Genomic DNA, 27,573 nt, shown 5'->3' on the forward strand with positions numbered 1-27,573 from the left:
GGCTAGACCTGCCGGTCCCGACGTGGGATTAGCCGGGTGCGCGACGAGTTCGCGTCCTCGCCGGACCTACAATAAAGTTTATTCACTCACTCACTCACTCACTCACTCACTCATATTGCATGCACCGACAAAAGGACGCAGCGAATTTGTTGTTTTTATACGACGTGAACGCAGACGGCGCCACGACAAGTGCGCGTAGCCCACAGCGCTTTTGCAAAATGCTCAGTTAAGTGACCTTACACGTACGCATTCGCAGCGTGCGACTGCCACCCGGTGGGCGCCTCGGGGCGCACCTGCAACCAGACCACGGGCCAGTGCCCCTGCAAGGACGGCGTCACCGGTACCACGTGCAACCGCTGTGCCAAGGGATACCAGCAGAGCCGGTCGCCCATTGCGCCATGCATCAGTGAGCAACCCCTTTTCCTTACTTTTTGTTTTTGTCTTGTTCTCTCTGCAGTGTTCGCGCGAGTAGGAAGCTCACGCACGATGGCTGGCAGTGGCTGTTGTGCCTCACTTCGCAGTCGAACCCTTAAGATGATGTGAAAGTATGCCGTCTTAGCTGCCCAAAGTAAAATCATTTTCGTCATAAGTTGACTTATGATTGTCTAAATTTTACGAACTTAAAATAGGCACAGATTTTCTGTATACACAATGTAATAAATGCCATTACTGATTCTTTAACCCATTTCCCTCTTTATTTATATTTTTTAATGCAGTGCTGCTGTTTCTCTGGATTCTCTTAAGTTTAGCTTTGAGAACGCCTTCTGAGTTGCTCTGATATCTATCCCAGTGCCGAGAACCCCGTTTTCCTTGGCTTTTAACTTAAATCTCCACTTTTTCGTGTCGATGTACCTGTCGTACATTCTCCTGATATGGCCAAATAATTAAACGACCACTGGGTTAAACCTCGAACAATTCACGGTCATGCAAGATCGGCCCATGCACTCACATCCCTTCGAGACAAAGCGACATGCATGACTAATATTCATAAGAAATTTTCCATTCGCACGTTCATACGTAGAAACTCTTTAATGGTGCACCACATTAGCTTCTCGTTGGGCACACAGCAGCGACGTAATGCGTTTTCCTCGCACTGGAAAGTACATTTAAGCCTAACAGGTATACGTATTTGCCACCTACAACACTTTTCCTCAGTTTATTTAGAGTAGTATGGAGAGTAGCGTGCCATGGATTTATTTTTCACGCACGTAGAATGAACACGATGGCATGCCATCATCGACCATCATTCACGCATTACGCTGTATTTTCAAAGCAACGGAATGTGGTGGAACGGAGCTCAAAATTTTTTTAGAAAGAAGGGATGGGGGAGGGGGGTGACAGAGGAGGAATGGCCGAAGCGAATGAGTACAACGAGCAACAGGAGTGCTCTAACGCGAAGGAATAACGCAGACCTGAGGGACGGCCAGTAAAAAGAAAAAAAAACTGAGATTGTCGCCACACGCGTCCGCACGATAGGCAGGGAATACCACCGTGGCCACTCTCGAGTCGTTCCCGCTCCATTACCTCGTCTCCCCCGCCATTTCTCGCATCGTAGGTCATTATACGTACTTTTTTTTTCTTTTGTTGATTTCTCCTCTATCACGGGCAAAACCCAAGTGTCCTGAAATTTCACACAGCGGGATCTCGCCTCTGCCGAAAATAAAATATAAAAAGAAAAGGAGGGGGGGGGAATAACTTTAGGTGGGGAGTGGGTGGAGGGGAAGGAAATGTATATGGTGGGGGAGTAGATCGGAGAACAGAAATCGGGAGGAGACGGGGAGGCGTGGGTGCCGTCACTGGCGTGCCGTACATAATGCGAACCACCGGTTCGACCGCGCTCGGCGTCGTGCGCTACCATACCGACCGCCCGACCACTTTGGTCGAGGAAAGGAAAGGAATAAAAGGAGGCGTAAAAGGCAAACACGTTAGGCCTAGACGTCCTTAAACTTTCCTTATTCTTTCTTGCGTCGCTTTCCTCCCCGCTTTCAGCACCCCCCTCTCGAAAATCCTTTCCCGAATGTTACACGTTCTATCTTTCCACATTACGCTTACGTTATTTTTTTTTCTTGCTCTCGCCAGCGTTAACATTATGGAAAGCAAGCGAGGCAGACACGCAGTGAGATCGCAGAAAGCAGACGGCAAATGCAGACCGTTCGCTACCACCCCCCTCCGCTCTACCTTTGTACCTTGCCTTCTTTCACCCGCGTATGAACGCGCCAACACATAAACACGTCACGGTAAACAGCCGAGACTGCATCGCCGCCGCCCGCCGACCCTCGCCGCTCTTTTCTATTACTAAGAAAGAAAATGGCGGAATAATAAAAAAAAAACTAATACGAGATATGAAAAGTATATGCGAGCAGCGGTGGCGGCGAGCACCAGTATGCTTTCGGGCGCGGGATGTTTGAAGGTATTCGGCAAATTTGCCGAAATGCGTATCAATCACGTTCCCCGCACCGTTTTCCGGAGTTTCGCCTCCTTCCCTTCTTCTCCTCTTCCTCAATTTCTGGCCCCCTCTCTTCATTTTTCGGCATACAGCTCCCGCGCTGCTTTATTGTAGGTAACGTATGGAAGACCTGAGAGCGTTACACTTCTGGCTATCCGCAGGCGCACTAAACGACGCGAGAGCTGCGACCGAGAAGCTCGAGGAGTGAACGAACAAGGAGGCGAGAGAGAGCGGGAGGGAAAAGAAACCCATAAATCTACGTTAGCCGCGCGATTCGCTATGCGCAACTATTATGGAACCCGCCAGCCACTCCCGAGGAATGCCGCGGCCTGCCTGGCTGCTTGCCCGCCGACCGGCCAACCGGCCGGTCTCGACGCCTGTTAGACGCGTCCCCACTCCCCCCTGTTTTGGGAGTGCTGCCTCATTTTTTTTTTCTTATCGAGACTCTTTCTTGCCGTCTCTCCTTCAATTTGAGTGCACTTGGGCATAGCCGCATAAGAGCCAGCGGCGAGATATCCGAGGCAAATGAGCCGGCAAATCCCACTGTGGCACTGAAGTGCCCGCAGCTCAAGAAGTTAGCCATCCTAGGGAGGGAATAAGCAGAGTCTGCGAGACGCGCGTGAACGACTCGAATCAGCGGTGCGCGCAGACTGGACGCGCGAGCATGATCGAACATACTTTAGCAGAAACATACAGGTTCCATCGTGAGCTAGGTTGTGTCAGTGACAGGGCAGCGTGTGTATCGGTCTTGTGAGATATACGATTGAACACGGCGCCCAAAGTCTACTTAGTTCAATGGTTTCTTCAGAAGGGCAGGAATAGTAATTCGCTATAAGCGTTATACGTTAAGGTACGTTACCATGTTTGGGCAGATTACAATGAGAAAAAGAAGAAGAAAATAACTACGCGAATGTGCATGCAAACAAGACTTTTATATTGAGACCCTTCATTATTTCGCTCTTAGATGTTCTCAGGGCCGTAACAAGGTAGAGGGTTAAGGGGTTATGAGCCCCCCCTCCCAAGTTATTGCTGCGGTGATTACCATTTACCACAACTTACGTGTAAGTCAATATATACATATGTCAATATATATAATATGGCTATACTACTTTAAATGACAGCAATGCGTAAACGCGGCACACAGTGCGAAAGTCAGACCTTATTCGGCCGATTTCCTTGTAATCTATTCAGGAGTGATTTCAAGCTGCAAAACGATTGTGCGCATGGGAATTGAAGACGCGTTCACTACGCTAGTTTAAATACAACCAAAGTTGAAGTCAAAATACCTTGTTCTTAGGCTATTTGGAAGTTTCTCGGTAAAGCCATCGTAGCGGGAATAAAGCAGACACAATAACGACGACACAAGTCCGTGACGTCCGGTGTCGTATTTCTTGTGTCTGTTTTATATGCGCTGCGATGGCTTTACCAAGGTTGAAGTATTTGAGTTGCAATTGCTAAAGCCCGCCGCTAAATAGCCAAGTACTTTCCTTCCGTACCTTCCGTAAAACAACACGCAGCATGTCCTCATGCGCTACTAGCTATATGTATAGCAGACGCAGGCAACAACTGCGCAGAGCACGCCGCGGCCTTTAATGAATACGTGAACGAGGACATAAAAGATGAGGACTGGAGGACACAGCACAAATAAAACACACATGCAGGCGTCAACAACAGCACACGCGAGAACGTCTGCCCATGTGTGTGCGTTTTATTTATGCCTCGCACCTTTGTCCTTGTCTAGACTAAGGTTCTCTCATTTGTCCTTGCCCAGACTAAGGTTTTGTTTTATCGCGCCACCCTCGTAGTTGTTCTTTCCTTTTGCCGCAAATGTCTCACGCCTATAACAGCAAGTGGAACAAGTTGCAAATGCTTTTTGTACTCATTTTGTTCCGAAACTTCTACTTCGCAGAGATACCTGCGGTGGACCATTCAGTTATGGCATCTGGAGGACCTGGTAAGTGTGCTTTCGCTCCGCTTTTCGCTTACGTTTCTCCGCGACGTTTAGAAATGGAACAGGAAATGCTATTTGCGACAGCGGATAGAGCAATACTGTTCGCCCTTGACGTGCCTGACAGCGAGAGTCCCTATAAGGACAGCATTGTGGACTCTCTATTCATTCTTTCTTTATACCGGGCGTTCAAAATTAAGATTTATGGTTTTCTTAACATTAGGCACTGGGAGGCACGAGAAAACCACCTGCAAATAAGTTATGCGGCCAGGGGGACACAAAGTGAGATGATTAGTATCGCTGTCAACAGCCCAACTAACTAAAATTCCATAATCAACATTTTCTTAACTGCATTAAATGGGTATGTTTGTATTGAAAAGTTAGAAGCAGTCGTGTTCCTACACAGTATCAGTTGGAAGAATTCTCTATAACGTGTCTGCGCTCCGAGATATCCGACTCCAAATTTTAATTGCTGTTCGCATGATTACGAATGCAAGAGAGCGAGGATCGGCGCAAAACTCCTCCCTGATGTGATGCGTACGGCTTTTAGTCTGACAACAGGGCGGAGGCATAGGCAAAGATGATATCTGTTTCCCTTCTCCTCTCGGCAGGTGAAATCCAGGTATCACAGCGCCGTGTGCCGTGCAGTTGTTGCTCTTGATTTCAATAAAACTTACAATAGTTAGAAATCAGCAGTGACTTTATATGCGTAGCCCAGGCAAGGGCCATGCTTACTCGTCTAGTCACCATTACGCACGCGCACTGCCCTCCGGCTTCTCCGCTCGCACCATTATCTCGACATGGCAGCTGCCGCTATCGTTACAGGCTGCGCGGTCGCGTGTTACGGCAGTGGTTCCGGGTTCTTCGATTTCTTTTATTCCGCCAGCCGAGACGGGAAAGGGGACAGTTATCATCGTTGTCAATGCCTCCGCCCTGTTGTGAGACTAAACGCCGCACGCAACAGCCGCGTCACATCAGGGAGGAGCTTTGCTCTGATCCTCACTCTCTTGTATGCGTAATCATGCGAACGACAATTAAAATTTGGAGTCGTATGTCTAGGAGCACAGGCACGATAGAAGAATTCTTCCAACAGATACTGTGCATAAACACGACTGCTTTTAACTTTTCTACACAAACACTTGCTGCAGTCAACAAATAGTTAATTATTCAATTTTGGTTAATTGGGCTGCTGACAGCGATAATTAACATCTCACTTTGTGTCCCCCCTGGCCACATAACTTATTTTCACACGTGGTCTTCGCGTGACCCCCAGTGCATAAATTTAAGAAAGCCATTAAGTTGAATTTTGAGCACCCTGCATAAAAGGTGAAATAATAACTACACGCGTTCTCGATACGTAACATTCAGCGTCTAAATTGACGAGACGCTACAATACAATTCAACGGTATAAAGTTCGTAAGTGTCCAACATCACAACAGCTGGGATGGAGGTGGACTATACGTAAAAAAAGTTGTACACACAGGACTCGCACCTCCTTACTCTGTGAAAGTATTTTGTTTCTGGTGCTGTCAAGATAACCTTAAGGAGACCGCAAAAAGAAACGTAAAATTTGCCATAGCGTATGCCTTTCGAAGAATCGAAGATTTAGCACTCTTTTCGTATCACATGCGCCTCTGAACCAAGATGTGTTGTCAAAATGCAGAGTTCCGGGGATGACTCACGAAGTTTTTCGTTCTTAAATGCCTTTTGGCATTGGCTAGCCGCCTTCACCAACATAATGTTAAACATCCCAAATTGGCTCTCATCTGCCCGTGCGAGCAGTTCTCGCGTGAAAACATTTTTGTAAATGCGTGTTTGTAAAGGCCTTTTGTAAATGCGGCCCCCTGGTGATCGAGTTCCCATCGTTAGTGCCGTCGAGCCAAGACGTATGCGTCCAACGAGATTCACAGTGTGCGTGTTTTGTGTTTGCCCAGAACAATGCTCGAAATGCAAAACGACGACAAAGAGAATCAACCAGAGAAAGTACTGCAAGCGGGACTTCGGTAAGTCGACTGAATTAACCGTTCGCAAGGTGCCTGCGCGCCTCATCCTTTCTATAATAATCAGCAGACTCATTGTATTCTATGATATGGTTGGCGGTATGCAACTTGTAAACTCTCTCATGTTCTTTAAATGCTAGGTCTATTTTAAATTGAAAGTAACAAACAACGTTAATTTTGTTGAAACTGCATTCGTTGGGTCAACAGTAGCAAATCGGACGATGGGCGAGAGAAAGTTGCGCCGTATGTTCCAGAATGACGACGACGACGACGACGACGATGATGATGATGATGATGATGATGATGATGATGATGATGATGATGATGATGAGGAGGAGGAGGAGGAGGAGGAGGAGGAGGAGGAGGAGGAGGAGGAGGTGTGATGGAGCAAGGGTCAATAATGGCCAATAATGAGCGTCGCAGAATATTACCGCAAGCCTGAGAACTTGAGCCTACCGAAAAAAAACGCATCCCCTGGTGCCAACAACTTTAGGTAATCACATCGGTTTATAAGGGATTCTATATGACACTATCGAACCGTGTATATGCACGGCATTGGGCTCTTACGGTAGGACGTTCGTCCAGAATAGGTTAGCTTGGAATAAATCGATAATCTGTAAGTAAACAAATAAACTCTTCTCGGTAAGTCGGTCTCTATCCTCTACGCAACAGCGATATGCTTCCTGCGCAAAAAAAGAAAAAAAAGCAAGATTAGGGGCCCAGGCTTTGACCGACGCAGTATAGTTGCAGGAATACTTCATCATTGAAATTTTCGTACCATGTGCGGTTGAATTGAATTATGGGGTTTTGCATGCCAAAAGCACTTTCTGATGATCAGGCACGCCGTAGTGGAGGGCTCCTGAAATTTTGACCACCTGGGGTTCTTTAACGTGCACCTAAATCTAAGTACACGGGTATTTTAGCATTTTGACCCCATCGGAATGCGGCCGCCGTGGCCGGGATTCGATCCCGCGACCTCGTGCTCAGCAGCCCAACACCATCGCCACTGAGCAACCACGGCGTCTAATTCTACAACACTCAATCAAGCTTATTGTCAGCCAAAATTATAATTTTATCTCAAATCCACTATCTTTAATAATTCAAGAAGGCGGTCGTCGGAGAAAAACGCGGCACGTGAAGATTTGTTTCCAGACGAACTTGTGTCATTAGTGCTGTACTGGTACCGCGGAAGTGCCAAAGCGCCGAGCTCAAGAAGGATTTATGCTTGTTAACTTTAAAAGCTCTTCGCCGGACAGCGCGATACATCTCCGTATATTTCCAGCGGCCCTTCCACGAATTCGGAAAAACGAACACGTATAAGAGGGAAGCTACTTTTTCCCTGCGATCATAGCTCGCGCCTTTTTTGCTATCGGAATTTCAGTATACACTTAAGCAACAAGCACTCGTCAGACACGGAGAAAAGATCATGTGCGCAAAACCAACGCCAAAAAGAAAATAAAGCTGTGAGGGCATGCGCAAGACAGTTTTTTTTTTTGTTCCTGTTCTTCTTGCATAACCACAGAATCTACAGTGGTCCTTCTTATCGACCATCTCGTATAGAAACGGAGACCTCGCGAGAAAGACGCTGTCCGCAGCAATCTGGCGTCATGTCGGTGCTTTATCAAGGACTGAAGCCGGCTCGGGGATGGGGGGGGAGTGGAGACAGGGGGCTCTGGGGGGTGCACCGACACATCCGTGCTGATCCGTGCGCGTTTGGTGCGACGCCAAGCGGTAGTCGGATAGCCGTGCGGAGGAGACCGGACACGGAGCAGTTGAAGAAAGCCCCCCCCCCCCCTCCTCACCCCGCGCAGCCTGCCCAGCATGCACCGCGAGAAGCGAAACCCCGCCAACCCCGGCTTCTCATGGCTGCCCTTGAAAAAAAGAAAAGAAAGAGAAGAAAAGCCGCTGCGCGAAACGGGGGCTTCGATAACAAGCCCAATAAAACTCTCCGTGGTCCCCGTGACTCCTGTAGCACACAGCGCGCCGCGGATGGAGCAACTCCGCGGTGCATGCCTCGTGCGCCCCAACAGACTCCTATATCTGTCCGTTTTGCTTTTTTCCCGCTCAGCAAGCCTGCGCAACACAAATTCCACGGCAGGTCGTAAATAATAAAGGCATGTCGAGCAGTACAAGTTGACGGTTCGCTCACTGCGCCGGCATGCGCGCACGCGCCCGACGATAAGTGTGCGTGCCGCCGCCTCTGTGTGCCCACAGGTGGCGCTGCTGCAGGGTGTGCGGGGAGCATGTGCACGATCGAGGTCATCGCTTCGACCACTGGCAGCGGCAACGGTCCGGCTCCCTTGAGTGAAAGGGACGCCGAAAAGGAATAAACAATAAGCTGCATCGGTAAAATACGCTTCGGCAATATCGAAGAGCGTTTGTCGTCGTGAGCGTGAGTTTAACATATGCAAGAAAAAAGCGCAAACACGAAAGTTCGCACCGGCTGAATAAATTTAACAGCGCCTGCTCAAAACTCGTTAACGGTTTATCTGTAAGTAAGGAGTACACACTGGTTCTAAAGGAATCAAGGATTTCATCCATAGGCACACCGCGGTAGCTCAGTGGCTATAGCGTTGCACTGCTGCGCTCGAGATCGCGGGTGCGATCCCGACCGCGGCGGCCGCGTTCCGATGGGGGTGACATGGGAAAATACTCGTGTACTTAGGTGTACGTTAAGGAAGCATAGGTGGTCAAAATTAATCAGGAGCCCCCTCCCCCCCCCCCTCCACGTCGTGCCTCGTAATCGGATCATGTCTCTGTCACGTAATACCCTCAGAATTTAACTATACTTTTTTCTTCATGCAGCAAGTTTCGATTACATTTTATACAAAAAAAAATAAAAGAACACGGTCGTGACACGCGCATCTATAGCTTAAAACACGTGACGAAACACCGGTGATGTGTACCTGCCGCTTAGGTGCTACATTCATATAAACAAAGTTCCGCTTTCGTCTTTTCTGCTATTGTTCCAACGTAAATGAATGCACATTACTTGAAAAAAATAAAGAAGAGAAAAAAACAAAAAAAACAATCTCATCAGTCTTAACTGCTATCGCATTTAGTATCAACTACAGGGCGAAAGCGCGTGCCAAAGCGGTCGCGCGTTGTAGCTCGCACTGAACGCAATAGTACTTCTATATAAAAGCTTATTTGTACCGCCCATATAAGCAGGATGCAAAAACGTTTCCATTGCGCCACCGCCAGGCTATCAGGAAAAGGAGCTTTTCCCACTTTCGTTACGATAAATCGAACCTATAGTCTGCATAAATGTGGGGAGATTTGGACACTGACTACCCACTTACAAAGAATCAAAGAGAGAGAGGGACTTTGTTCATTGCAGAATGGGTAAATTCTTTCTTACACGTGATAAGCACATGCAAGCGAAGCTATGGCCCATGTGCGCCTCTCTTAAACAGAGTAGCTAGGCACAACACTTATGGCAACCTAAAGTGATAAAACCGAGTCATCTGACGTTTTAATTTCTTCTCTGAACGTACATTTTTTTAAAGATACACCGGGAATTCACAAACGCCTAAATGAATGCCAAGAAGGCCTCAAAACAAGATTTTATCAACTTCGTGGCACAGGCCTATAGCCAGCAGCACGAATATTATGTGAGAACGTGGTCTGTCGTTCGCCTTATATAGTGGTGAATGCTCCAAAGAAGGCGGACTGGGCTAGGTATAGGTGTGTGCAAGTGATGTTTTCGAAGCCGCAACGAATTAATTATTTAGACACATACCAGTATGTAGGCACTGAACTCGATCATTTGGTGATGTCCCATCTGATGGCTTAGATATGGACAAAGACTAAATAATTTTCTCATATGTCGAATTGGCAAGCACCTTTCGTTATTTTCTATCATTCTTTTTTTTTCTGTCACTACTTCTCCATGCTCCGCTCACCAACTTCGCTTCGAAGGCGAGTCGTTGTCGATCGCACTTCTCTTCTCCCTTTTCTTTTCAGCTTTGAGGAACAACAGCGGACTACTGATGTGCTATGATTAATTCTTACAATCACACTAGAATGACAGCTCAAGAGAAACTGTGGTTATTAAGTCTAAGCCTACCGGTTGATATACCTTGGACTGATGCTGCGGCGCCCGCCATGTTGGAGCACTAGAAGCAGGGCAAACACCTGCCTCTTATTCGAACCTTAATAGCCGGCTCATCTCAAGAAGCTCGGTGAAATCAATGAATTGGGCTCCAATATGGGCTACCATGACGTCCCGTACAAGTTATAATTTCCTACTTGAACATGTTCTCGTCCTCAATAGTTTTGCGTTGGGAGGAACTCAGTGCTCTTCCACTATGCGAAGAAGGACGACCAGCGAAGCTGTGTATGTGGGCCCCTTAATGGTGAACTGCACCTCCGCCGCGGGTTGGCATGGCATTGCACTATCTTCGGGATCGGCCCACGTATGGGGAGTGCTTAACACCTGCTTCACCTCCGCCGCGGGTCGGCCCGGCATTTCAGCATCTTCGGAATTTTTTTCGACACCCGAACACGATAGTGGGGAAAGTAGCCCTTAACAGGTTCGCTGTAAAAGCATGGTGACATTTCCGTCAACCGAGCCAAAGGTCTCTTAACGAAGGCGAGCTGTCTGCTGCAAATCACGGTCCGATCGTATATAGATGGAAGAGCGATGATTTCAATCACACGTGATCGTGTTCTTCTGTCACTGTTGCTGACGCAGCCATCCAGGCCAATGTGCTGTCCCGAGAGACGGTGGGCAGCTGGGTGCGGTTCAACATCCAGGTGGTGGACATCTTCAAGTACGGCCCGTCCAAGGTGCGGCGCGGCAACGACTTCCTTTGGGTGCCGATGGCCGACCTGGCCTGCAAGTGCCCAAAACTGAGGCTCAAGAGCAGCTACCTCATTCTGGGTGAGGGCTTACACTATCTATCTATCTATCTATCTATCTATCTATCTATCTATCTATCTATCTATCTATCTATCTATCTATCTATCTATCTATCTATCTATCTATCTATCTATCTATCTATCTATCTCTATCTATCTATCTATCTATCTATCTATCTATCTATCTATCTATCTATCTATCTATCTATCTATCTATCTATCTATCTATCTATCTATCTATCTCATTGGACGTTATCGGCGTGCTAGACGCAAACGCTACACTTTAAAAAAAAGTTTACACCTCTTGAGTTAAATATTTGCCACAATAGTAATCGTCATCTGTCTTGCCCACATCTCCTTTCTTGAAAACGCTGCGCTCGTTACTTTCCTGTCGAGAACGCCCTGCCATGCTGATAACGCGCATGCCGTTCGTGACTCGGAAGTACCGGGCTCGCAGCGTTAAAGGAATGAAATGCGGGCAAGGCAGATGACGATTATTGTTGTGTGGCAAATATGCACCCCAAAGGGTGCAACTGTTTTTAGATTGTGTATCGTGGTTTCGAACCCTCCCGTTTGACGAAATTTTCAGTTTACTGTTACGTTGAAGGGAACGACGTGCAACCGTCACTATTGCCGCGATAGCGTTAAGGGCCCCGTGTCGCAAAAAATTCGGTGTCGGCGTAGGCGTCGGCGTCCGTGGCAGAGAAAATAATCCCGAACCACGCAGTGCCTCCGCGTGGCGCATAGGCGTTGCTGAACTAACTGAATTTCTGAAAGTAAAATGCGTCAGAAAATTCGTAAAGTACGACTTGCACACAACCTACAGACATGATAGCGTCGGATTGTAATTTGAACATACGAGAAAGCATAATTCTGGTATATGCTGAAACACAAACACAAACCCCTTTTAACGTGATATTCCAGCTCTTTGAGGTCTGTCTGAAAGTAAGAGCGGCGTGGCCCTCTCGTTTCCTTCAAACACCATCAAAATTTTTAGCGCCCTTCTACTCTGTGAAGAAGGATAACCAACCAACAAAGCTGTATTGGAATAACTATATTCACAACTATATTGTTTTATATGGTTGCTATATTGATTAAATAAAGACACATACAAGTGACCTCATGGTTTCTCTCTTTATTTTGTCTCATTCGTTGCCACAGTGACGATACCTTTGTGGTCGCTGTGCTACACCGCGATCGGTTATACTGCTATGCCAGACACGTTCTTGCCAAACGTCAAGTCTATACACGACCGGTGACGCGTGGTCGGCACACTGACATCGGTGTAGCACCGTTCCAACAGGAAGGATACAATCCACTTACCGTCGTGGCCCGCTAGATCGACATTACAGTCGACAATTGCTGGGTGCACTATTGCGTTTTATACACCCGCCGTGGTTGCTCAGTGGCTATGGTGTTAGGCTGCTGAGCACGAGGTCGCGGGATCGAATCCCGGCCACGGCGGCCGCATTTCGATGGGGGCGAAATGCGAAAACACCCGTGTACTTAGATTTAGGTGCACGTTAAAGAACCCGAGGTGGTCCAAATTTCCGGAGTCCCCCACTACGGCGTGCCTCATAATCAGAAAGTGGTTTTGGCACGTAAAACCCCATATATTATTATTACTATTGCGTTTTATTACACTTTTCGACCCTCCAATGAGAGCAAAGGAGCGCTGCCATCCCACGTTTTAGATATCGCCATGAAGGTCATGCGTCATAACATGGTCGATAAGATGATAACATTCAGAGCGACCGTCCCGACTGATAACATCGCGCGGAAACAGTTGGACAACTATATATATTATTTCCATTCTACAAGGCTCTCGCCCATGGACACATTTTTCATCAGAAACTAGCCATATACAGCTTCGCTGTGAAACGAAACTACAAAGCTCTCCTTCGTGCATAGCGTTCGCCGCCAGCGTTCCCCCCAAAAATATGGGGTTTAAAGTGCCAAAAGCACTTTCTGACTATGAGGCACGCCGTAGTGGAAGACTCCGGAAATTTCGACCACCTGGCGTTCTTTAATGTGCACCTAAATCTAAGCACACGGGTGTTTTCACATTTCACCCCCATCGGAATGCGGCCGCCGCGACCGGGACTCGATCCCACGACCTCGTGCTCAGAAGCCCAACACCACAGCCACTGAGCAACCACGGCGGGTGACAACGCTCCCAAGGAAAACAATACGTTAGCATTAGCTGCAGTTGCCGGGCAGCGTGAGAAGCAGTCCATGAGTTTCATTTCTGTCTTAAGTTTCCTCTTACCCTTACCCTAATGCAGGGTAGGAAACCAGAATCTCTTATCTCGTCCAGTTAACCTCCCTGCCTTCCTCATCATCCCCCCCCTTTTTTTCTTTCTCTCTCTACACTCACACACACACACGTATATATATATATATATATATATATATATATATATATATATATATATATATATATATATATATATATATATATATATATATATATGTGTATGTATATATATATAGTGACGTCGTGGTAGTGACGGTGAATAATACATTCATAGAGAAAGAGCGGTAAAACTGAATGAAACATATATATATATATATATATATATATATATATATATATATATATATAAATTAGAAAAAGTACCACAGAAAGCGTACAGGAAGCGGCGCTGGCTGTAGCTCAATTGGCAAGAACATCGCACGCGTGATGCGAATACGTGGGTTCGTATCCTACCTGCGGACAGTTGTTTCTTCATTTCCATTTGTTTATCATTTCTTGAGTGAAATTAAGAAGGGCCGATAATTTCTCCTCCATTGTCCTTGGTGTCATTGTTCGTTGGCTTGAAAACAATGACACCAAGGATTTGGATTTCTCTGCGGGACCATGTTTTACCAATGATCTTGGAGATAAAATTGTACTCCTGCATTGAAAGAAAAGCACAATCATGTAAAAGCAAATTTTGGATACACTTCCCAAACCATAAGCGTGAACAATATTCTGCCCCCTTGCCATTTTTTCATCAAGTCAGAGACGTTCGAACTCAACGTTGAGCGCCTTTGGCATGAAGTGACCCCGGTGCGAACAAGTGAATCGCCTATGTTCTGTCGACATGAACCCAACTATACATACCGAAAGTACAGTATAGTACGCCTTCCCTATTTGTAAGCACAATTGATTTCGTACTGCTCTTGTAATTTTTATGCGATTAGTATTCTTTGGGAGCTTCAGGAATTTTCAGGGGACTCTCTGCCTGGCTAACCGTTTTCCCGCAAACTTGGATCCCTGAATAGTCCATGGTCTAATGGGAACAGTATAGAGTAGCTGCGCTGAAGCGACAGGGCTCGAAATTAACCGCCTGAGTAGCCGTTTATCTTAGATGAACCTCTGTCACGCTCACTTGGATCACTTGGAACGTTCCAGTAGGTATTTGCCACTCTTTAATGAACTTATTTCACGTCAACTTGGGTGACTTGTTATGTGCCACTGGGTATGTGCTGTTCTTCACTGAACATCTTCGACGTCAACTTGGCTCACCCGCCGTGGTGGCGTAATGGCTTTGGCGTTACGCTGCTTAGCCTGGGGAGCGCAGGATCGAATCACGGCCACGGGGACCGCATTTCGATGGGTAAGATCTTCAACAACGCCCGTGTACAGCGCATTAGGTGCCCGTCGCAGAAACCCCGGGTGTTCAAAATTAATCCGGGTTTCCCCGCCACTGCGTGCCTCATAATCATATCGTGGTTCTGGCACGTAAAACCCCAGAATTTAATTGAAACTTAGGTCACTAGGTATGCGCCACTGGGTAGGTGTCACTGGGTATGTGGCATTGGGTATGTGCCACTCTTCAACGACAAATAACAAAGATTTTATCCGGTGCTGGAAGGAATCGAACCTGCCCTATATGTACTGTGACAGTCTTGTATGATCATACATTCACATATGCGCTAGGCAGGGGCTTCGCGGTGGGGCCACTAGATGCTGCGGCGTGTTCAGAAACGCGAGAGAGGAACCTTGTTGCGTGCACGCCTCACACATAAGGCGTGTCTGCAGGGGCAATGCCGTGTAACACTACATTGCTTCAATGCTAATCGCACGCATTTCGACATCATCGTGAAATGAGTTCTGCCGAAATTTTTTGAAACGCGAGGTCTTTTTAGCTGACTTCACACTGTTTTGGCGTATCTGGGTATCTTGTAACCACTTCCAGAAAAAAACGGCCCTTTTGCATCCCCAGAGCATCGTAGCGAGTCTCAAGAAGTAACAACATGCAGGTCTCAACGAGACAAGAAGAAATAATTAGTCGTAAAAATAGGTAAAATTAACGGTCCGGGCTTAATTAGCGTCAATATAGTAAAAGCTTAGCCACAGTGCACTATACCGCTGTAAAGGGTGCACCGTCGCAGAGACAGATATGTTGAGGCAAAGCCGCCGTACAACACACGATTCGGAAATGGAGCGCGTTCGCTTGGACTAGGCAGGGCTCGCGAGAGGCAATGGTGTCTGGAAAGTGGCTTCGGCGGTACGTGCTCACAAGTGGCAATAAGTTGCAGAGTAAGTAAAGTTAACGGTGCGAGCATAATTAGTGTCACTTAATAAAAAAAATACCCACCTTGCAATATCTCCAGGACCGGCCCACTCCGGCTCGGCCCGCTCGGTAAAAAAAGATAGGGTCAAGACTAAGCGTCGACGCTAAAGAAGAGAAGTCCGACGAAATCGCTCGTGAAATACGACACGAATAAGATGCGAAATTAGTAAATAATGAACGTGAGAAAGAGATAGAAAGAGAGAGAAAGATGCAGAATAGAGAGATGAAATAAATTTAATCATCGAATCATTTTGAACCATGATTACGTTGATCATGTCTTCCTTAACGCCGACATTTGGCTTACCTTTTGTTTGTATTTTAACAAATGAGTCGAATTACAGTGCACATGCCCTTTTATACAAAAACCTCGGCCCGTATTTTATAACGTGCCACTTCACTTCCCATTTTTTTTTAATCCACGACGCGACGAGTGGCCGATCCCAGCGATAACGCTGAAGGTGAATGGGGTGAATGGGAAATTAAATGAAATTTTAGAAAATGCGCCTCCTGTGGTATCTTTGCTTCTTTCAGACTTTGTTCAGTACATTTTTGTCGACCCATCTCAGACGATTCGTGCACTATTAACATATTACGATAGTGCGAAGTGGCGGCAATTGATGACCACTCGATCATTTGACGTCTTCTCCGATCCTTCTGGCCTGTCGACGACACTTGCAATCCCATAAAAGAACGAAAGATGCAGCGGAAAGCAAGGCTGCTGATTTCGAAGTCACGGAGGGCAGCATCAACTTCTCAACGCACCATTCTACACGTATTCGAAAGAGGACGCCTCAATTTTACGATAAGCACAAATCCACACATTACTGGCCCCGCACTATACATGTATAGGCACTATACATATAGTAAAAGGAATCCAGGCTCCCAGACTTTTAAAAACCGCGGAACCTATCCACGGAATAAACATGTACACCTAGTGGGAGTGCCCCGCCACCTCCACCTCCAGAAACATAATATTTTCGAAAATACTACCCATTAAGTGTCCCAGCAGCTGGGAGGAGCGCACCACTCGCCTACGAAAGCTAGGAAAAACTATGGAGGCCGCTTCTGGTGCAGCACATCAAGAATGTGCTGGGCCAGAATGCCCGAGCCAACAAGGAGGCCCGTAATGGTGCCTTAATAGTTCCTACGAGACTAACAAACGTTATTTCTTTCCATCTCCTTTGCAGGTAACGAAGAGATACATGACGGCCAGCCGGGACTCACGGCGGACAAGAACAGCATCGTCATCGACTGGAAGGATGAGTGGGGAAGGAGGCTGCGAAAGTTTCAAAGGCGGCAAAGGAAAGGCAGGTGCAAGAATTGAACGTAGCTGGGCTGAACGAGAACCGCGCACTCCGCCAACCGACCAGATTTTTTTTTTTTTTTTTTGCAAAGGCCCAAGCGGAATGCGAAGACGCGCGCGCGCCATATCGTCTTGGGGCTTTCATCTGCACTGATCTGTCTTGACGATGCATCGTCCAGACCAAAGACTTGTTCAGCGTGACAGCCTCAGTGCAACGCTGATATCCTTCGGCTATCGGCATATATACGTGAAAATTCGTACTCGTATTCGTTCGGTCAGTTTAACACGCTTACGTGGGCTGTAGGAGTGTTGCTCCAGCAATGCAAATGCGTATACCGAATGTTCACCCCTGAATTTGTACACAACGAATCAATATTAATATTCATTCTGACTGGGTCTTGTACGTCCGCGTGCCCGCAGCTGAATTATCCTGGACACTGTAAACCTTATCACGAACGTTGTAGCCTTTCTACTCGCTAGGGTTGAGGATTGGGCCAGTTGGTATTTCATTCTAAAACTGGTACAGCGCAACATGAAAAGGAAGAAACAACCCGAGCCGGCCAGATGAAACAACAGAGCGCAGTGTGCTTTCATGTGGCTGGCTCGGCTTGTTTCTTCCTTTTTATGTTGCGCTGTACCAGTTTTAGAACTTTCTACTCGAGAATTTTTCTATTTGATATTAAAGGCAGTGGTATGTTCTTTCTTTTTTCTTTAACGCCACAAACTGATAAAAGAAAAAGGAGTCACAGGGGCGTGAACCATAACGGGAGGTCCACCCATACAAGAGAAGCAAACATAAATGATAATTCGAATTAACACGTCACAGCATCGATTCTCAATACAACACCTGTGTCAGATGTCGACAATGTCTCTGATCAAAGTCGTAATATCTCAATGAAGAGACAAAAGGGGACAACAAAAAGGACCCAGAGGAGTATTATGCGATGCCAGTAATTGTAATGTATATATACTAATACTGCGGTTCTGTCCCGGACACGACTTTCGTTTTCTTTTATTAAAATGCTGCTGGGAGTTCCAAACAGCCAAGTTTCGGAGTTCATGCCTTACCACTTAAGATATGCCACAAGAACATTCTGCAGTACTGCCTTCAGATTTCGATCACGTGACCGACAGTGCGCGCAGACCGATTGTTTTCTAGGAACGAACCCGGCCACAGGAAAATTTCCCCAAGCACGTCGCGTGTTATTGAGATTACGTCAAATGTTCTTGTGCAGCGATCATTATCATACATTATTGCCTTCCGTGTGCCAGCCAAAAGCACGAAATTGTGGAAAGTTGCATAAAAAAGCTGGAAGTGCACCGCGCAAACCGGGAAGGAGCGGAAGTAATTTTTTGTAATTGAATTAAATTGCTGCAACGTTTTCTTTTCTTATTGTCCGTGTACAATAAATAGGCTGTACATGCCTATCACGAAAGAGCCAGCACGTATACGTAGCGTTCGAGATAGCGTTTCTCAAAGCCAGCTACTCCACAACAAGAGTCCTTATGAGGAGAAGCCTGCTTTTGTAACACTCTTTCGTTTTAGATACGACAGCCAGATAGCGGAAGTACTATCGACTTGAGTGTAACTGAGAACATTACCATGGGACAGAAAGCAGCGTTGTAGACAAATATATCACCATGTTCGAACCTAGGTCCTCCTAATTCCGCTCTACTACTGGGATTCAAGCGACTGCAACCTGCTGGTCACGTAGCCAGGACTAAAAAATTTAATCTCTCACAATGCAGCCTGAAACGTGCGCACCATGCACTGAACTATTATGATGGTTGCAGTATCCAGGGGTGAAGTAGTGGCATGACAAACGAGGCAAGTGCGAAAGGGTAGGCACAAGTATGAACGCGAATCTCGGGAACATCACAAGTAACCTCAAGGTTGTAAAAGGTGTTCCAGAGGCAGCTTGGGATGGGAGTGTGACCAATTGCTGAGCAATTGTTGCGGAAGAACAGACGAAATTTCAAAATATGGTTGGCTATTACTTCATTCTGTTGCATGACAGCGTGGAAAAGGTGTGGATTTTAATCCGCTACCATAGAAAGAATAAATAAGGAAGAAAGTACTGGCCTTGATTACAATGCATACGCTAAATGCGCGTTTTGTAGCACACTGATCATTAGGAGTGAACAACTGAAGACTTTTGTAAGCATCAGAGGGTTTAAGGCATTTTAACCAGCACCAGAGTTACGGAGCTTGCACAAGCCGTATTATGATTACAGCCAAATGTTGCACTCAGGCTATCATACTGGCCAAAGAGATAATAGGCATGCACTGGTAAAAATGTGATATGTCTCTGGTTTTGTTTTACTAACAATTTCTTTCTCTGGTGTCACTATCTGGATGCGCTTGCAGGCAGTTGTTTCTACCTTGGCCTGTAACAGCAGAATTCACTGGTGGTTGGTCGGACTGTGAAGAAAAACAAAAAAGCAACAACAAAAATGAGTACATTGGATGGTGATATGCTTGTATGGCCTTCCTACTTCTTGCAGCTGCTTTCTTTTTCTCGTCATGCAGCCGAACATGCCCACTTTGCACCTGCATTCCACTTGTTGTTTGTGAAGAATGCCACATATATACTCCGGCAGTGCATAACCTGACTAGTCATGTGAGTTGTATGTGCTCTTTCTACGGACCTCCATTCCATTCTTCCCAGTGAAGACAAGTGAAACAATGGAAACGAGTAACATCCTTTGTTGTTCTTACAAACTATTGCTGTGCCAGACATGGCTGTTGTCACCTTGCAATTATTTGTGAAAGTATACATATACTATATATAGGTCGTTTGTCATATGTGTTGGCATATACATGTGTACCTACTGGCTGGCTTCTATGAGCTTTTGTGAGCCCGGAGACATCGAAGGTTCAAGGTTATACAGCGAAAGCATTTGTTTGTGCACTACTCAAAACTACATGCACAGCTACACGAATACCCTTTTGCTCTTACACTCATGGTGTCCAATTTGGGACGGTATAAAATGGGCTAAATTGTGCAGAAAAAGCAAAAAATCCACATATCACTTGTCAGCGAGATCCTCCCACTCCAAAGAAAGAGAAAAATGAGCACCAAGCTTGTTTTCAACACAAAGCTTGTCATCATTGGTCATTTGCTGCACTGTTTTATTTATTTATTTGATCATTAGGAAAGCATACCATGTGAACATATTGCATGTTTTTTATGGCTACAGCCCTGTTCTAATGACTGTGTGATGCATGTGTCTCGTTATGATGTGGAGCATGTGTATGATGTATTAACTCTGTAATCAGTGCTTGTGATATGCTAACACATCTCCCTTAGTGTGTGTGTTAATACATAATCACCTTGTACTTAGTGTTGTATAGTGTAATGAAGTCCAACTTTTTTTTTAGTTTACTCGTAAATGCACTTAAGTTCTATTTAAATACATGATACCCCATTTCAGCATGGAAAAGCTACTGTTCTAAGCAATACCTTCTCTTTTGTTTTCAGAATGGTCTGAAGAAGGCTATGAGGAGCCCTCACACTTTACACAGTGTCTAATGAGCATTTACCACAATGAAACCGTGTCCTTTGATGTAGCAGACGATGACACTTTGCCATCCTGATAGTAAGCTCTAGCCATGTTCAAACACACCTTGAGATCCCATCAGTGAAAAAGAAGTTGATGTCAAAGTACTCCAGACTGCTTAGTCAAGGTATTTTTCTGTTTGTTCATCTTTACAAGAAAAGAAAAAATGTTTGTGCTGCTACTCATGAATGCCAAGCAATGCAAACTGATACCTGAGAACTGTCATATCATAAAGTGAAAGAAATGTGTTTATGCACTGAACACGCTCTCATGGATCTTCTTTGATGCTTGCACGAGTGTGGCCACTGGTAGTCATTGTATTGAAACTAATAAGTGCAAACATATCTGCTGCACATGAACTCTTTGTCTGTTAGCTGATCAGAAACATTGCTAGCATTATTAGGAAAAAAGTACGAGGTAATTAGGCATGTTTTACACAAGGACAATAAAAGGGCATGCGAAAAATAGTCTTCAGTCACAGTGTTAAGTGCTGTACATGTCTGCACAATAATGAAAAACCTGTGTGTAGTAAAAAAAAATTGTTCATGTAATGATTACAGGTATGGCACAATTTATGGAATGAATTCAACCTCAGTTTTGGTCTTTGTCTTGAATAGTAAAATTTATCCGAAAGCACACACATCACTGGACCACCGATACCACCAATAGGAGCTTTGACAAGACTGTCGTTGCCGTTTTCCTCCAACAACATACTGCTACCTCATGGAGAAAGTTGTAAAATATCAAAAAATGAAAAACAAAAGCATGCAATGTTGTTCTTTCTTCCTCTTTCTTGCTACAACACAGCTGCTCTGAACTCTACTCATATAAAAGATTTTAAAAAAAGAAGGGAGGCAGAGGTGAAAAGGGACAGAAAAAGGAGTACTACTTAATCGTGCAATTTTTGTTCTGTCCGGACAGTAACATCACACGGTATGCTACATGCATGCAGAGATTTGACAGTCACTCTAAAATACATCACAAACTGCAACCCACACTCAAGTGGCTTGACGAGTGGGAATGGGAATAAATACGCCACCAAATTTTACAACCCAGACAGTGCACAGTCTCAAAGCTGTCTCGTGCTAAATCAAGCACTGCATGCGTGAGCCTGTGCAAATCTCATTGCACTGTCACTTTTGTGATTGCGTTGTCTTTAGTATTAGCCACAACTTTGGTGAGTCAATCTAGATAGTCATACATGAGCCAAGGTTGTCCAACTTGAACTGTGAACCTAACAGTGATGTGAACGCTGCAGATATAATTTGCTGGTGCTTCTCCTATCACCACTACCATGCTACTGGCAGAACCTTGGTCATACTGAAGTCTGTTCATGCAGTAACAACAGCAAAACCTTGGCAAGAGGAAGTTGAATTTGTTAAGCAAAATCTCAACATGTCAAGGGGCATGACAATGTGCTGTCATTGACTGACTTGTGCGGAAGGCTGCAATAACAGATGTCAATCACACCAATTTTTTTTTGTCTACACTCATGCTATCTAAGACATTCAGACTACACACACACACACATACGAAGAAATTGTGAGGAATTGAAGTGCAATGTTGGCCAACTGTAATGATTCATAGTAAGGTTCGTTAGAGCGCAACACAAGACAAGGTCAAAAGAAGGCATAAAACCTTGTGTTGCGCTGCGCTATAACGAACCTCACTATGAATCCCAACCAACTGGCCCAACTTGCCGTCATGATCAACTGTAACGAATTATATCGAAGGTGTCAGGCAACCAAAAAAATGGTGGGCATGTTCTACTGTTCCAAAGCAGCCAACACAAGTGCTATTAGGGATGCTGCAATGGTGAGCTCCAAATTTATTTTGATCACATGGCATTCCTTAATGGGCACCTTAAGTATGTGAGCAATCTCACATTTTGTTCATGTTAGAATGTGCGTGCACCAGCTGTGAATCAAATCCGCAGCCTCATTTTCAGCAGTAGAAAAAAAAGCACTTTCACTGAACCACAGTGGTGAGTACCAAGCAGTGATCAGTTTGCTAGTAACTTCCTTTTGACAATGGATAGGCGGCAATGTTACCACCAATACTGATTGGCATTTTCTTGTTTTTACCATAAGCATTTCCTCTCAAACAGAAAAAAAAATACAAAGGGGTAAGAAAATTAGCACTACACTGAAGTGCAGCCACAATAATTTGGTTTTAGAAAATTGCACAAGCAAGCAAACTAGTGTTGAAGCGGTGACTGCAGGTCAATAACGATAAAATGAAAAACACCACTGTACAGTAGTTACTAATATGGAGGAGAACATTTGTGCTAAACATCATCAGGTGTACTTTGTTTTTCTTGCTCTGAATTAAAGAATATACAACAATGTAGACCCTTCAACAGGACAGTTATTTAGATGTCACATTGTCGCAATAGTTACTACTTGAATACTAATGAGGTTGTTATTTCCATTGGATCTACTCTGCACTTAAAAAAAAAAAGACCATGTGTACTAAACTAATACGGAACTTCCTTTGTGGCGTCACTTGTAGCTCAGGTGCATCTTTGGGGCTAATGATATGGGATGACTTAGCTAAAAAGCTACATAAATTGAATGCTTGCTTACTGTACTAGATAGCAAAAAGCATGCCTTATTTCTGGTCTGAGCACTGGATTCCTTTATTCTATACAAGATGCCAAATGTAAAGATGTGCAAGAGCGTTCGTTGTGCCAAACTGCTGATTTGAAAATCTTTGCTTAGAATAAAAAACACATGACCTGCCATGTTTCTTTTCTTGCACGTATTCATTTATTTGTGTTTCAAGTGCCACAGTAAAAGAGAGAAGGAGTGAAGAATATAAACTTATGAAACAAATGCTGGCTGTCATGTTTTATTTTACCAGAGTTGCACAGATGAACTATATATTCATCCATCTTACTTGGCAATAAGGTAAGAGACTTATACTATGTCTTTGTCAGTGCTACTCAGGTAGAAAGGTGCAGGGCGGTGACCTCCACATATTGAATTTTCAGCCAATATATTTGAATGCTAAAATGAGACAACCAGCTGCAAGCTTCCAGCCCAGGTGTTACATTCCTACCCTTTACATGAAGTGACTTGTACAAAACAAAGCACAAGAAAACAAACAAAGGCATCTTAAATAACCAGCAAAGTCAACGACTCGTTAAAATACTTTCTAGCACAAATCTACAAGTTGGAGAAACTTTCATGCAGGAGAATACTGCCATTCTGCTGGAACAATCAAACCTTGCAGTTAAAAAAAATTGTGAACATCCAACGCACATATTGGGGAAAACATGAGGAGGACGGGCAATGGAAATTCAAGACGATGAGCAAAACAAGAACAAAGTGAAAGCAGGAGCCAACGTTTCGACAAGTGGACTTGTCTTCTTCCTTTATTCTATACAAAATGTCAAACGTAAAGATGTTTAAGAGCATTGAAGAAGACAAGTCCACTTATCGAAATGTTGGCTCCTGCTTTCACCTTGTTCTCGTTTTGCTCAATGTACATCTTGGAATTTATGTGAAGTTTGTCAGCTGTCAATTCACAGATCAAGTATGTCCACTATTTATACATGCAGCACTGTGCATACCAGAGCTATTGCTGGTGCTTGCATACGTTTGAAATGTACAACACAACTTGGACCACGAGGGCAATATGATTAGGCAAGACTTTTTCACTGTAAAATTAGTGAAACATTACATAAATTTTGGATAGAGCAGAGGCATCTCTCACCGAGCAACAACTGGTTATCAGCGATAATTCGGTGAAAAATGCTCACCAGCAAAAAGCAAAACGATGTACATATGACGATATGAGCTAGCCAGGAGGCTTATGGGTGGCAGTGCAAAAAAAGAAATTTTTTATAAACTGCAATCCAGTAGACACCTTTTATGATGAACTCAAAGGGACCATGAAAATCTGTTCGTCTTATCAGAAGAATAATTGGCAACATGACCAGGTGCATGCAAATATCTTATTTTAAAGCAATAAATGAAGTAGGCATAAAACGGGAGCAAAATGAAATAAAAAGCATTTATTTAGCTGAATAAAAAACTGCTTTAAAGTGGTACTCTTCCTTGGTTCCATCCAGTCTGTGATGGATGTTTGGCGCTTCTGTACAAATCAGCGAGCCGCCACAAATGATGTCATCTCACCTAACGACCTTAAAAATCCTTCTGTGCCTTCATGCTTCTGGAAAAAGTTGACTAGGGAGAGCATCTGCTGCCTCACAGGTCATCGGTGCAAGCTCCAAGCTAGCAAAAGTAAGAAGGCGCACGCCAAGCGCACAGCAAACCAACGCAACCTAAAGGAAAGTCTAGGTGATGTTGAGCAAAGCAAGGAAGGAGAAACGAGGCGAAGTGTTGCGGAGGAGGAAGCTAGGCAGAGGCTGACTGGGTGGACTTCCTCTGGTGGTTGCAAGAGGCGTCATTTGCAATACGGACGTATCAGGTTCGTCTCGTGATATCATCCTCGTGCGCCGTACGCTGTGTGTGCAAGTGAAAGCGTGTGACGGTGAGCCAACAATGGCGCCCCAATCTCGTGTGTGCAAAGAAGGAAAGGGGCGGGAGGAGTGCGCCGTCTTCCGCCACACGCATGGCATTGGGGAGGGTTGGGGGTGTTGTACTTCAGCTGCACGTGGTCACGCGGGCTTTATATTGTGAACGCAATCTGCTTTGGGGGCATAGTCTAGGTGGGCTGATGGCTCGTAGCTTTGCATGCACTGTGTTCTCACTGCTCAGTTTGCGTTGAAGTGACAGACAGCACGAAGATCCCTTCGCTTTCTGCTGCTGCCGTGATTCCTCACGCCAGCATTTTGGCAGCGAGTGTCCGCAGTCGTTGAGCGTGATGTGTTCATGTTTGCCTGTGCGCGCCGACACCATGCTTGGTAATGTAGTTAGTGAGCGAACGTTCACAAGGGGGCGTTGTACTCCGGTGGCTGCTGCGTATGGTGCGGCCTTGCAAGCCCTGTCTTGAATACGATCTGCGATGCAGTCTAGGCACAGCGAGGGCCAATATCTTCGTATGCACTACAGCACCCATACGCTTGCACGTCATCTGCGTTCGCAAATTGAAATGTCACTTTATTTCCTCCTCTTGTTTTCGCCTCTGTCCATGCACGATGTGCGCCGCAGGCCTCCAGTAGGCTGCCTCCATGCGCTACCCCCGGGTGCGGCGCATCGAGGCACCCGAGCCTTCAGGATCAGTAGCGGTAAATCTGAATGTTCATCTTAACCGAAGAGCACGTCTGAGGCGGCTTGTCTTAAGCATATTTTTTTGCACCGAGTCTATCGAAAACCAAACAAATGTTCCATGTTGTTCGTTATACGCGAGAATACGCCTTAACCAAGTTTGTCTTAACAACAGTTCACTGCATCTGCTTGTCAACAACACAAGAATCAGTCTGTTAACACTGTTACAATGGATGGCAATAGTATTCTGCTCCTGCAATGCAAATTGTCTTTGTGTGATTGTTTCTTACCCTGCTGAATACTAATACACAATCTTGCCCACAACAAAGAAAACAGAAAATACCAGTGGAACCTGCCAATGGGCCTAGCTTGTCAAAGACACTCACGCTGCAAAAAACCTAACAGTGCCATCTTGGAAACTTGTGCAGTGAACCAACACAAGTAAGTTAGTAAGCCTAACAGAACATAAACACAAAATAGGATACATTCAACTAACTTTACACTGCAGTTTTAAGGAAGTTTTAGCTTGGGGGGGAGCTTCTGTCTAAAGAGATAGCGAAGGAAGAGTTAAAATATAGTCACTGTAGGATCCCAATTTTTTATTTAGACTCAACCTTGCAGGCTCAACGAAAATTGTTGAAAATTGCAAAATTTAGAAAAGTGAAACTATCAAGTTTACAACACTGTAGCTCAGCGGCGAAAAGCAATATCAAAATTCTGTAAACTGCATTTAATGATGCATCTAAAGCAGCCAATAGTGATGTATTATGCACCCCTCTCCAATATATTAGTGTCACGAGAACAGAACTGTTGCAAAACCCTCATAGACATTGTAACAAATTTATGTAAGCTGCAAATTAATAATACCAAATCTGTCAACCTTAAATGCCCTAACAGATGTAGTTTACAAAACCGCAATACCTATTCTTGGTGCATAGTTAATTTGTAACCGTTGTGCTTCTATTTATTTCTAACTTAAGTTTATTTCAATCTTTGTAAAATGTTTAGACCAGTAAGTTACACTTTCTACAGTCACTAGAATTTAACTTTTTCTCTCAAATGCAACAAATTTCACTAAAATTGATCCAGGGGTTGTTTTATAAAAGCATTTCAGCATTTTACCAGTATTTGAATAGGTGGCATTGGAGTTACGCCAGAGCTAAAGCTTCCCCTTCATATCCGGTGCTTAATTATACAGCTGATTCCTGGACATCTTTAAACATAGAAGCCATAAAAATATGCTAAATTCATTTGCAGATCCATAACATAAACGAAAAAAATGTTAATTGCAGTCCGGACATGTCTGTCCCTTGCTCTAGTGCACCACACAGCATACACGAGCTGAAGAGATCTTTTTTTACAGCGAAGCTGTTAAGGGATACTTTCGCTGTGGCAGAGGTGAAGCCGGCACTAGACACTCCCTATACGTGGGCCGATACCATAGATAGTGTCATGCTGGGCCGACCCGCGGTGGAGGTACAGTTTGCCACTAATGGGCCCACATACACAGCTTTGCTGGTCATCCTTCTTCACAGAGCGGAAGAGCACCGAGTTGTCTTTTTTTTTAAGTTTTGCAGCTTTGTTCTGTAAATATCTATGAGCACCTTTACACACTTGCCATGAAGACTCTAAAGGTGCTTCAATGCCTGCCGATATCAACACGACAATTTCATTAGGCATCACAAAAGAAAGTGAGCGAATAACAAAAAAAATGCA

At 45.0% G+C, this 27,573-nt stretch overlaps 1 protein-coding gene across 1 annotated transcript in view; it reads left to right on the plus strand.

Moving 5' to 3' along the window:
• LOC135903536 (netrin-1-like) overlaps window positions 1–23,517 on the plus strand; it is a 186,154-nt gene extending 162,637 nt beyond the window's left edge. Inside the window, exons 3-8 of the mRNA XM_065433845.2 lie at window positions 257–406; window positions 4,356–4,400; window positions 6,329–6,397; window positions 11,091–11,279; window positions 17,007–17,126; window positions 20,605–23,517. Coding sequence (XP_065289917.2) covers window positions 257–406; window positions 4,356–4,400; window positions 6,329–6,397; window positions 11,091–11,279; window positions 17,007–17,126; window positions 20,605–20,720 — 689 coding nt within the window. The 3' untranslated portion in view covers window positions 20,721–23,517. The remainder of the gene's footprint in view (window positions 1–256; window positions 407–4,355; window positions 4,401–6,328; window positions 6,398–11,090; window positions 11,280–17,006; window positions 17,127–20,604) is intronic.
• Window positions 23,518–27,573: the final 4,056 nt, after the last annotated feature.

Source organism: Dermacentor albipictus, chromosome 1 (genome assembly GCF_038994185.2).
Source record: "Dermacentor albipictus isolate Rhodes 1998 colony chromosome 1, USDA_Dalb.pri_finalv2, whole genome shotgun sequence".
Taxonomy (NCBI): domain Eukaryota; kingdom Metazoa; phylum Arthropoda; class Arachnida; order Ixodida; family Ixodidae; genus Dermacentor; species Dermacentor albipictus.